The sequence below is a fragment of the Cricetulus griseus genome, chromosome 6 (genome assembly GCF_003668045.3).
Source record: "Cricetulus griseus strain 17A/GY chromosome 6, alternate assembly CriGri-PICRH-1.0, whole genome shotgun sequence".
Taxonomy (NCBI): Eukaryota; Metazoa; Chordata; class Mammalia; order Rodentia; family Cricetidae; genus Cricetulus; species Cricetulus griseus.
This window is the reverse complement of record NC_048599.1, coordinates 113,095,203-113,108,483: the sequence shown is the minus strand read 5'-3', so window position 1 is coordinate 113,108,483 and position 13,281 is coordinate 113,095,203. Positions and strand designations below refer to the sequence as shown.

Below are 13,281 nucleotides of genomic sequence, written 5' to 3'. Positions count from 1 at the left end.
TATAAATTGTAATTCTATGCCTTTGTATCTTAGGAGGCTAATTTTTTTTTTTTGTTTTTTTTGGTTTTTTTTTAATAGGTTTCTTGAATACTGTTAGGAACCACAGTAGAACTTACATTGCTAGAGAGAGAGTTAGATATTTATTCAGTATATAACATAGTTATTTTCACTTTCTTTCAATTGAAAATAATTCTTTTTTCCTTCAGTATATTCTAATCACTGTGATTAGATGGAATCCTCTTCCATCTGCTTCTAGATCTTCCCCACCCACCCAACTCCAAGCTTGGTTAATAAACAGGCAATCAGTCAATAAATAGATAAATAAGAGAAAAAAGCCTACACATTCACACAAACAAAACACATAATTGGAAACCATAATATTCAAGCAAAAAACCTGTAAGCTTAAAAAAATTGCCAAATAAATTTGAGACCAAAACAATCTACAAAAATACCATTGAGTTAATTTTGTGTTGGTTATCTCCTGCTGGGCATGGGGCCTCCCCTTAAATGTGTAGTTTGTATGCCCAGTGAGCCTTTATTGGAGAAAACTTAAGTTTTCCTTTGCGAGTGGTTTTCAGTTGGTTAGGATGGGAGCCTGTGTGCATTTCCCTCTCAGAGCTGGGACCCTATTAGTCTTGGATCTGTGCAGGCCTGGTGTGTGCTGCCACAGTCTGTGAGTTAATATGTGTGTCAGTCCTGTTGTGTCATCCATCCCCTCTGGCTCTTCCAATCCTTCTGCCTTCTCGTACATATTGTTCCCTGAGCCCCGAGGAGTGGCACTTGATGAAGACAGCTCATTAGGACTGATTGTTCCAAAGTCTCTCACTCTCTGAATGCTGTCCATTTGTCCAGCTGTGGCTATTAGTTCTCATCCTGTGCAAGCTTCTCTGTTGATAGCTGAGAGAGACACTGATCCTTGGGTGTAGCAGAATGTTGTTAGGATCATTTTGTTGTACATTGCTTGAGCAGAGCAATAATATTTGGTTTCCCCCTATAGTTACTTTTATTTTTTAAATAGCTTAAGTTTTTATTGTGACTGGCCTATTTATCTTGGAGATTGAGTACAATGAAAATAAATTCTGATAAGTGAGATTTCGATTTCTTGTTACTGAATTAAGAGTGTGCTTGAGGGGGCATGTTAAAGAACAAGCTTCTGGGTCTCAGCAGGTGGCTCAGTTGGTGAGTGCGTGCTGCAGACACCTGACAGACAGGAGGTCAAGTAAAAAGCCAGACAGTATGCATCTGTATCCCTAGAACTGAGCTAGGGCAGGCAGACCCCAGAAGCCCATTTGCCAGGCAGCAGAGTGCAGTCAGTAAGCTCCAAGTTCAGTAAATAGACCCTGCCTTAAAAATTAAGGTGGAAAGCAATCAAGGAAGACTCCGAAAGTTGACCTTAGGTCTATATATGCAAAGACACACAAAGGCATGGGCACATGTGAATTAGTACACACACACACACACACACACACACACACACACACACACACCTCCCTACCTTCCTCATTCCTAATTTGGAGCTTGCCTGGACACAATGCCTATGAATTAGTGAAAATTGAGTCAACAAAAAAGGAAACCCCAGATTAATGTGGATGGAGAAAGAATATGTACTATTACAGAGTTTTAGATTTTTCTTTTGAAATAGCTAATTCCTTCCTAAACACCATAAAAATCAGTTAATAAATTGTGGGTAGTTGGTTTGTAAAAGGTTATGATGTGTTGAGACTTTTTGCTCTGGCCTCTGTGCAAAGTTGTGGAAAATTTTGAATTGTGAAGTACTTATAATGCTCTGCATAATTTGTCACTAGTCCTGTAAACTTTTATCGTTAAACTTGTAGGTGAGGAAAATATTTTAATTTACTCTGTATTTATAATACAATGATAAATTTTATTTAAAATTTTATTACATTTTATTTATTTTGTGTTATGTGGAGCGTACTTGCGGGTACCAGTTCTTTCCTTCTGCCATGTGGGTTCCAGAGATTGAACTCAGATTGTTAGGTTTGGTAGCAAGGGCTTTTTCCAGCTCTGCTAGGCATGATGGACTCTTAGGCCCTAATCCCAGGTCTCAGAGGCAGAGGCAGGTACATCTCTATGAATTCAAGGTCAGCCCAGTGCACATAGTGAGTTTCAGGCCAGACAGAGGTACATAGTGAGACTTTGTCTTAAAAATAAATAAATAAAGATGATGTGGAAGTATCATGCATTAGATGTCTCAACAGTTCCAAACATTTGTATTTGATTAAGTGAAAGATTGATTTATCATTTAAAAATTGTTTCTATAGGCATTAATACATGGATTAAACAGACATTATTACTCCATCACTATTAATTATCGAAAAAATGAACTGGAACAGAAGGTAAGTTAATGAAACTTTTTTCATTTTAAAGAAATGTCTTTTTCTTTTTAAAGAAAAATTAGTGTTTTAATTATGTCTATGAGTATTTTACCTACACATATATCTGTGTGCCACTTGCATGCCCAGTGCCCTCGGAGGTCAGAAGAGGCTGTTGAATGCCCCAGAACTGGAGTCACCTATGGTTGTAAGGCTCCAGATGTGTGTGCTGGGAACTGAACTTGAATCCTCAGCAAGAGTAGCATGTGCTCTTAACTATAGAACCTCTCTCCAACCCCTTATATTTATATTATTAATTGTTTAGTTCATCTGATGTCTCAGGACAAAAGCCTCACTGTTACCCTTATCCATCTAACCTGGATATTGAACCTCAAGCCTTTTCTGAGGATTCCAGTGGAATCCTTGTCCAGGCATGGTAGGGATGACTATGTTGGTAAAATCCTATTGTCAGCATTCGGTTATGGGCAATGTAGAGCATGGGTGAGTACAACCTTTGGTGCCATCAGCTAGGACATAGAAAAGATGGAAAGTAAGGAAAGAAATGGAATTACCTGGGCATAATATTCTCTGGTTGGCTTTGTTTTGTTTTGTTCTGTTTAGCATATGCTGTCCTTGCCCCTCAAACCAAAGACAGGGGACAAGGGAACTTTTATCTTAAAAAGCCTCATAGTGATTTTGACATGTGACTTATTTTTCAGCAGAAAATAGACTTTGCACACCTATCAAAGTATATGCAAACTTCTAAGCAGGATAATTAAAAAGCAAATGAGCAAACCCAAATATTTGCAGAAGTTGTATGTTGAATGTTTTGTGATTGAACAATTTTACAGTACACTGTGGGGTTTTTGTTTATGTATGTTGAAGTGTCAGTTCGTCTGATGTTAGGGATCAAACACAGGGTCTTGTGTGTACAAGCTAAGTCCTCTGTCACTGAACTATAACCCTGACCCCCTAACATGAACTACTGTGGTTGTAGTGGCACAGCAGCATCAAACAGTCTGTTGCTGTGATTTTTTTTTCACATTGCATAATGTATTCAGTTATCATAAGAAAAAATAACTTTAATTCAGTGGTAGTACTTAACTGAATGCAAATTCTCTAGTATGACTTTGAAGAAAATTATCTTAAAACTGTAAGAATGGCTCAGTGACGCTGCTCTTAGGACCTGAGTTTGGTTTCCAGCAGCCACATGAAGCTGCTCACAGCTGCTCGTAACTCTAGCTCCAGGGGATCCGATGCCCTCTTCTGGTCTCTCCAGACACATGCACATATTTACACATGAGGAGTAAGTCTTATGAAAAATTTAGGAGGATAGTCCAGGAAACAGAGGGATAGGGAAAGAAAACTGAACTTCATTCAGCAGTTGAGATGTTCCAGCAGACATAGGTGCTTCATTCCAAACATGATGTCCAGAGTTCAATACCTGAGACTCATATGGTAGAGGGGCAGGACTGACTCCCTCAAGTTTTTCTCTGACCTTCACATGCATGGTGTGGCATGTGTGCTCACCCCTCCCCCAAATAAATGTAGTAAAAGAAAATTGTAAATTTGTAAGGTAGGTGAGGGGTCATGGCCTTTGAGGAGGCTGAATCAAGTCAGGAAGTTTACAGCTAGCCTGGGCTACATAGTGTGACTCTTGCCCCCCTCCCCCCAAAAATATGCATGCGCACACAAATACAGTAAAGATGCAGTCTTTGAACTTGAGTCTAATTTGGGACACTAAGTTGTTTAGATTCTTAACGTGTAGCTGGTCCCAGTTTATTGGTGTTTGAAAATTGAACGTTTCTGTGATATTTTTCCTAGTTTTGTTTTTTCAATCCTGTCAACAAGTAAATATTAAGTTTTTATAGCAAATGTGTATAATATAAGAGTTCAATGCAGCCTTTGATTCATTTTTTTTTCTTTTTTTTTACTGCTGTGGTTAGATATTTTAGAATTAGCTAGACCCTAAGGAATCTTAAAAATAACTGGATAAAGTAGAGAAAAAAATGTTCATAGACACCATAAAAGTAACAGCAGGAAAGGGAAGAAAAATCTTTGTTAAAACAATCTGTGATGGTTGTTTTCAGTAAGTGTGGTTAGGAAGGGTGTTTGTCTCTAATAGGAGAGGACAAATGACTGAAGGCGTGCAAAGATGAGAACAACCAGAGGCAAAGGCCATGGAGCACCTGAGTATAGTAATATCAATTTAGGATATTTCCAACTGGCACTTACTTGAATGAATAAAATTAAAGTCATTAAGTTTTGTAAAGTTTTTTTTTTTTTTCTCAAGACAGGGAAAGGAAATATTTTAAGGTAACAAAATAATTTCCTTTTCCTCATGTTTAGATGCTGTTAAATTTGCATAAGAAGAGTTGGATGGAAGGATTGACACTTCAAGACTACAGTGAACATTGTAAACACAATGAATCAGTGGTAAAAGAGATGTTGGAATTAGCCAAGAATTATAATAAGGTAAAAATCACTTGTTTTCTTCATAACTGTTAAAGTGTGTATAATTAGGTATCAAGTGGTTTTACAAAATAAATAATTAAATATAGGCCTGTTTAGGTTTGAAAATAAATACTTGAAGTATAGGCAGTCTAGTCTTTTCCTAAAACCTACCACCATTATGTAAATGCAGCCATAGTAAAGATGTGAACAAGGCAACTGGGTTCTTTTACAGCGGGGTTCTTTTAGGTATCTGGGGAGCTAGAGAGATGTCTTAGTGATTACGAGCGCCTTGATGCTCTTAGGACCTGAGTGGTTCCAGCACCCATGCTAGGCCGTTGACAACTACCTGTACCTCCAGCTCCAGAGGATTTGGCACATGGCATATGCATGTAAATACACATACATATAAATAAAAATAAACTGGATGTGGTGGTGTACACCTTTAATCTCAGCACTCTGTAGGCAGAGGCAGGCAGATCTCTTGAGTGCAAGGCCAGCCTGGTCTACAAAGTGAGTTCCAGGACAGAGAAACCTTGTCTCCAATTTTTTTTTTTTTTTTTTTTTTTTTTTTTTTTTTTTTTTTTTTTTTTGCTACATACAATTTATTTAATGAACTTTTTGGGTTTGGGGAGGGATTTGAGACAAGGTTTCCTTTGTGTAGCCTTGGCTGTCCTGGAACTAGCTCTATAGTCCAGGCTGGCCTTGAACTCACAGAGATCCACCTGCCTCTGTCTCCTGAGTGCTGGAATTAAAGGTGTGCACTACCACCTCCCAGCTTATTTAATGAATTAAAAAAAATTTTCTTTGCTACATATAATTTATTTTATGAACTTTTACATATTTCATTTAATTAGTACTTACTGAAAACCTATGTGCCAGAAACTGGGACATGCTAAAAAATAAAGCATTCAAAGTCCGTATTACCCAGAGAGCTTACTTTCTGTAAGAGAACATAAACAGAGGCAGCATAGTACATTATAGTTAATGCTGTGGGAAAAGAGCAGGGACTAGGGGGAGACTGACTATATGGGGCCATTAAAAATCATATTGTAAAAAAAAGTTATGCATAATCCCCTGAAAAAATGTATATGTAAAATGTATGTGCTTTTGGGTTGGGGAGTTGGCTCTGTCGAAGTCTAAGTTGCAACTGCAGCCCATGAAAAGGAGCCTGGTGTGATGCCAGTGCTGCCTAGGTAGAGACAGGCTTGCTCACCAATATGCAGAATTGCCAAGACAGAGTCATCTAGTGTTCAGCATGATCTGTTTCCCCTTTGTCTCTGTTTCTGTCTCTCTGTCTCTCTCTGTCTGTCTCTCTCTATCTCTCTCTCTCTCTCTGTGTGTGTGTGTGTGTGTGTGTGTGTGTGTGTGTGTGTGTGTGTGTGTGTTCACAATACGATACTGTTCAGTTATTAAAAATAAAGAAATTTTGTCATTGTAACATGGCGAGCTTGGAAGTCATAGTTAAATGAAATAACTAAACTAGACTTGTGAGTTCCTCACAAGTATGTGAAGTCTAAAAAGTCCAAACTTGGGAGTAGAGAGTATGAAATCACAGCTTTCCAAGTCTTAAGCTGGTGGTAGGAGATGCTGGGAAAATGAAAAGGCATAGGATATATTTGAAAAGGCATGGGCTATATTTAGGAAACATTATGTGTGGCTAGAGTGTCTCTGAAGGGAGAGGGTTAAAGTTAGTTTTGATCAGGGGCATGACATACCTGGAGCCTGCTTTAGAAACAGTAAGAGGAGATTTGAATGGGAGTCTCCCTAAATGGCTGTGTTGTACAGTGGCAGTGGGAATGGAGGCATCACTGGTTGGATTCTATGAAAAGAGGAGAACTGAATATGAATTTAACATTTCCTGCCTACATGACTGAAAGTATGTTGGTAGCAATAACCTTTTCAATGTAGGTAGAAAAAGGAATGAAGAAAGGTGTTTTTTAAAAACTGGACATTCAAAGGAACAGATCTCCTTGTGGTATTTTTATACTCTGTTTTGGTTGATTCTCCCTGTTCTCCTGTGCCCCACCACTTCCATATTCCCTCTTTCCACTTTGATGATACATGTGTTCTATCTGCCCTCCTGGCCGCACTTCCTGTTGTTTTTCCCTCTCACAGCTCCCTTTCTAGTTCCATGACCTGTACCCAAAACGTTCTCAGAAACATGCACATATGTAAAAATCCAAAGCTACATTCTTTTAAAAGTTTGAAATGTGGGATTGAAAAGTAATAATGCTGGGCATGTGGATCTATGAGTTCCAGGACAGCCAGGCTACACACACAGGGAAACCCTGTCTTGAAAAACAAAACAAAGAAAGAAAGGAAAAACAAAATAAGTAAAAGTAAAAGTCTGGAATTCAAGATTTAGGAGTCATAGTTAAGACTGATTATTGTAAGCCACACTGTGGTGGTGCACAACTTTAACCTCAGCACTCGGGAGGCGGTGGATCTCTCTGAGTTCCAGGATAGCCAAGGCTACACAGCGAAATCCTGCCTCAAAAAAACAAAAGACTGATTATTGTAACACCTGGCAATAATATTTCTGTTTTAAGTACTATAGCATATAAAAAATACTATTCAGGAAAACAGTATATAAGATTTACCAAATGTAACAGCGAGTCATTTGAAAGAATTAAGCTTTAAAATTAAAGGTAACATGGTCTTCACAACCAAATTCCAGAAGTTGAGTTAGGTTTTGATAAACATATCCTAGAGTATAATATTTCAGCTGGAACTCTCTCGTAAGTGATTTTTTTTTTCTAGTGTTGTTTTCATGCTGTGGGGATGATACATATAGAGAGAAGTAGTTTACCATTTAATATAGTTAACCCTTTTATTGTAAAAATAAATTAGAACAAGTTGTTTTTCAGCTGACTGTCGGAATGGTTTTTATTTCTCTGTGACACTACATTTAAGTAAATTCATATTTTCTTCTGCCAGGAAATAACCTATTTATGGTTACTGCTGCCCATCCATAGACATTTTTTTCCTATATTACATTTTTAAAACTTCTGTAGCACTAAAAATCTTGTAAGGTTTAGTTAAAAAATGAAAACAGTGTGTAAGCTGTGATATGAGGAGTCCAAATTTGGGAATGTAATTCCCTCTATGATTGAAAGAAATACGGTGAAGTTTTTATAGTAACACTTAAAATATACAAGGAAAGGCCCATACTACCACAGTTCTTCGTGGCATTCTTTTTAATTGGTTGGTTTTTTTAAACTAAGGTAATTATTGTTAGATGCCACTCAGGTCCTAAAGTAAAAGGAGTTTGAATTCCACACACGAGTTCTGCTTTATTATTACTCATTTGGTTTTTTTTAATTACTGGGCTGTAACACCTGAAGCACCGTACTCCAAACCCCGGGTCTATGCCAACTAAAGTGCTGCTGCTAGATTTTAAAACCGCTAATGTATTTGTAAATGAATGTTTAGGTGAAAATGTATATTAAAAGATCTTTTTACAAATAACACAAAGCGAGACGTAATGGTGCACACCTTTAACCCAAGCAGAGGCAGGTTGATCTCTGTGAGTTTGAGGACAGCCTGGTCTACAGATGGAGTTCCAGGACTCCTAGGACAGGACAGCTAGGGCTGTTACACAGAGAAACCCTGTCTTGAGAAAACAAAACAAAACAAAACAAAAAACCATAGAAACAAAAATCTTGCCTTTTTAAGCTCATAACTCCATAAATTCTAAGACCTGACAACTTATTTTTAGATGTGATATTTTATATTGTTTCATAAAAACTAAATATATTTGGTTTGTCACAGTATATATATTAGGTAGAAAATGTTTTTGCTTATGTAATTAGATAAGAAAAGCAAGAAGATGCCGGGCGTTGGTGGCGCACACCTTTATTCCCAGCACTCGGGAGGAAGAGGCAGGAGGATCTCTGTGAGTTCGAGACCAGCCTGGTCTACAGAGTGAGTTCCAGGACTGGCTCCAAAACAATACAGAGAAACCCTGTCTCGAAAAACAAAAAACAAACAAACAAACAAAAAACAAAAGCAAGAAGATGTAAATATTGAGGAAAATGGGTCAAATCATCATCATTTGAATATAATGTGATAGATTGTAATCAAATAGAAATGCAAGAGAATAAAGAGATAACTTTCAGAACTGTTAAGAATGTTGTAAGTGGTTGAAATGCTTTTTAAAGCAAATAGTCAAAAGAATTAGAAAAAAATTGGTATTTAGCATGAAAAATTTTCCACTTTATTAAAGAGAAAGGACCTAACAAGTAAGACATAACTTTGAACATTAAAAGTTTATGAAATGTACTGCCAGTGGTCTAATATTTTACAGGTCGTATTTTATTTTATTTGTATGAGTATGTATGTGCACAACGTGCATTACATGCATGTATGTTTACCATGTGCATGCCTGTCGCCCAGGGAGGCCAGAAGAGGACATTAGATGTCCTGAACAGGAGTTACAGAAGGTTGTGAACCTGAACCGCTATATGGGTGCTAGGAACTGAATGAGTTCTCTGGAAGAATAGTGTGGGCATTTAACAGCTGAGCCATCTTTGCAGTTCCTTGAAAGTGATATTTATTTAAAATATATGTCATATGTCAACATTTGTTTAGAAACATTGTCATCTTTGAGATAGGAGATAGGAAATTCTATACTTACTATAACTACTGATTTTTTTAACTACTAATGTGGTAACTCAAAATGGCAATTGCTTAAATAAAATTGAAGTTCAGTCTCTTACACTTTAAGGCCAGTTTGAAACTTACAGTCAGATTCTGATTCCTTCTGTCTTTCTGCTCTACTTTCATTGTATTAACATCCATCTTTTAAGTCATCTTAAGGCACAGTGCATTGCTAAACCTAATTTGATACAACTGGAGAAAAGGAAAACCAAGGGTTGAATCCTTTTTAGGAGCCTTTGTATAGTCCAGCCAGCAAGTCTGATTATCTCTCATTGGCAGAACATGGCCCAGTGAGTACATCTGGCAGCAAGAAAGTCTACATAATGTAGTCTTGTAGCTGAGAGCATTGATGCCTTTAGGAAAATTACAGTTATGTGTAAAAGAAAAGAAGATGGACATTGTCAACTAGCAGATACTACCAGATAAGATACTCTTTTTTTTTTTTTTTTTTTTATGGCAGTTTCTCACAGAGCTCCAGCTGGTACCTACTATCTAGGCCAGGCTGGCATTGAGGTCTCATAGATCCTCCTGATTCTGCCCAGTGCTGGGATCAAAGGCGTGCGCCACCTTGCTGGGCTCACTAGAGCCCCTTTTATTTTTCAGCTGAATTACAAATTTCTGTTTCACATGCAAATGTTTACTTACTCATGTGATCTTTATTTCGTATCCCTTATTTGATCTCGATATGCTTTGAAATTGGATTTTCTGCTAAGATTTTTGCAAAGGATCTGTTTGGGTTTGTCTGGTCAATCATATCTGGTAAATCATGTATTCGTCTTTATTACTATTCATGATGTGCCATATAAAGAAATGAGTTTCCCTAGTTACAAATGTTGCTATGAGGCTAAGCAGTGGTGGCTCACACCTTTAATCCCAGCAGTTGGGGCAGAGGCAGGCGGATCTCTATGAATTTGAGGCAAGCCTGGTCTACAGAGTGAGTTTCAGGACAGGCTCCAAAGCTACATACATACATACATACACACACACACACACACACACACACACACACACACACACACACACACACACACAGCAATTTAGTGGTGAGAGTAGTAAAGTTTCATTGTCCTTTATATTCAAGTCTTTTCTATCTTAGAAATTGCATCATGTTTGTTCATTTTGCTTTCCAAAATTTATTTTGTAAAAACCATTTATTTAGATTTCCTGCGTCTGTAATCCATAGTGTTGTTTTTGTTATAATCACTGTGAAAATAAATTTAAAAAGTCACAATAGAAGTACACACTTGGCTGTTACACAGAGGTTGTTTACTGGTGAAACAGTATATGCCATTCTAGTGGCTTTTTTCTTCTTTTGTTACATTAAAAATAAATTGCTCTATTGATATTTGAAAGCATGTACTTAAATGGAAGTTTAACATGTTGTAGAATAAAGAACGGTTATTCAAAGGTATATATGGAATAAGATATGTAAAAAACAGTGGTTAAGGGATGAGAGAGAAAACAGGTGTTGGAGCAATTATTTGTACAGGTGTTCAGAAAATTGTAGTTGCTCTGTGGATATCTGTCAAAGAATGCTATCAATATGCCATGGGTCCAGTCTACATTAAAAGATAAATAATGGTGAAATTTGAGATATTGTTCATTTGGAGATTTTGTTCATTAGTAGAAAAAAGAGTATGCTATTAATGGGTTTAGTAAAAGTCTCTTTAAGATAGAGGGTACATTTGAGGGGATTACGATCACATAACAGACCAAATTCCAAGAATTTCTTAGAACTGTGCAGACCGTGCATGATGGGATAGCCATCTGGGGGTCTTTGTTGATAAACTGTTAAAAACGTTTCTAGTGTGAATAGCCACAAACATTTTTAGTGCTTTTTTGTTGGTTGAGTAAACCGAAGAGCACAAATGCAAAAGCAAATTTTGAAGCCAAATCACAGAAGTTGCCATAAACACAGAAGTTCCCTAGTGAGGACACTGCCTGTGCCTGAATTTCATTTGTTTCTGCTGCTACCATTTCTTAATTTTTCCTGGGGACTAGCCAGATTAGAACTGTGAGTGAAGACAGACTAGTCTTGCCCAGATGGTAGATGAGATCTAGGTAACTTAGGTAGTGAGACAATACTGGGGACCTGGATGGCATGACCTGGTCTGTCTTATACTGGAAAGGATGTGCTTCTATCTCCTGTCGTGGGGGTTTGCAACCTTAGTGTATGCCGGGAATCTGCAGCTGCTCCTCCTCTCCCAGATGGCACCCATGGCTGGGAGTACTTTTTACCATCTGCACTTCTCAAAGAGTTTGTGAACTCTCTTTAATTATTGGGGATAGAAAAACTAATTGGTAAAGTGGTTAAATGTTGTACAAGATTTTAAAATTTTATTAGTGCTTTTTATATCGCATTTGTCCTTTCAAGTAATATTGAAAAGCTTTAAGTGCTTTTGACTTTCATCTTTGTATGTTTGCATCTTTGAAACTTGCATTAATCCAAAATATTCTCTAATGGCTATTTATATGCAGATTGGTATTTTGAGCCAAATTCCAAAAGTATTGACTCCTTCCAGTACTGTAGTAAGCACTGTTGTTGCCATGTGTGTAGAACAGCTAACACTGAATGTGTATGGAGTACACACTTAGGAGACTTGTTCCATTCATCTAACATGTTTTCAAGTCAGCAAAGGACAGTGTCACAATTGTGAAAGTAATTTAGAAAGATAAACTATATTGCCTTTCAATGCTTCTATTTTTGTAAGGCATTGAAAAGTAGGAAAAGCAATTTCCTAGTTAGAAATACTTTCATAGCTAGCAGAGACTAATAGAGTGACATCTGACTTGGAAAATGAACATATTCTCTGTCTGGGGAATTCTAGTTGGAGTGTTTGTGACTTTTATTTTTCCTGCTTTCAGGTTTGAATGTAATTCCTAATATGTTATAAATAAGCACCATCCAGTAATCAGCAGACACAGGAGAGATTCACCAACTTTTCTCTTTAGGCAGGTTCTACTGGCGAAAATTCTCTAGATAGTTTGTCCATTTATAAAATTAGACACTTGCCATCTTTGCTCATTTTCAAGTTCTCTGTTTACAAAACTATTAAGAAGGTGTGAAATACAGCCAAACTTCCCAGTTTATGGGAAATGTCTGATGATTGCATTTCCTACATGTTCATTGTTCACACATGAAGAAATTTGGCAGCTGTGAGATTATTAAGTTTAGAGTGTCCAAATCTAATCCTCCCTGGGATTTCGGTTTTCTGCTTTCTGACACTACTATTTTACCCCCTTTCGTAACCATCTTTGAGGTAAATGCTGTGGTAGCATTTTTGGAGGTAAGTGATCATTAAGTTTCTTCATCTTATGTTTATCAGATGCCATGAATAAATTAAAGATCACAAGTTCACCAAATACCAGTTCTATCTTTAGGCTTTAATACCCACACTATCCAAATGCAGACTTCTTCAGGTTGGAATGCTCTGTGAAGAGGTTTGTGGGATGTGGTCATTGAGATGGCAATGCTGCAATTCTCGCCTAAATGTTCTAATGTGAGGTTTTCTACTAGAAAGCTTATGCTAAGTCACAAAGAATTTGTAATTAACTCTAATGTAGTAGAAAATGGTTTTCATGTACTGTTAATTTGGTTTTTAATTTCAAGACAGGGTTTCTCTGTAGCTTTGGAGCCTGTCCTGGAACTCACTCTGTACATCAGGCTGGCCTCGAACTCACAGAGATCCATCTGCCTCTGCCTCTTGAGTTCATGAGCCACCACCACCCGGCTTTAATTTCTGTAATTTGGTGCTAAAAATTTGAAGTTATTTCTTCGTAGTTACTTCATGTGGAATTGTGAGTTTTTTTTTCTCTAATGTATATTGTAGAGATT

General features: G+C 37.3%; 1 protein-coding gene across 1 annotated transcript in view; it reads left to right on the top strand.

Annotated features, from left to right (window-relative positions):
• Positions 1-13,281, top strand: part of Psmd14 (proteasome 26S subunit, non-ATPase 14) — an 89,654-nt gene that overhangs the window by 73,007 nt on the left and 3,366 nt on the right. The window contains exons 9-10 of the mRNA XM_027420326.2: positions 2,283-2,357; positions 4,683-4,808. Coding sequence (XP_027276127.1) covers positions 2,283-2,357; positions 4,683-4,808 — 201 coding nt within the window. The remainder of the gene's footprint in view (positions 1-2,282; positions 2,358-4,682; positions 4,809-13,281) is intronic.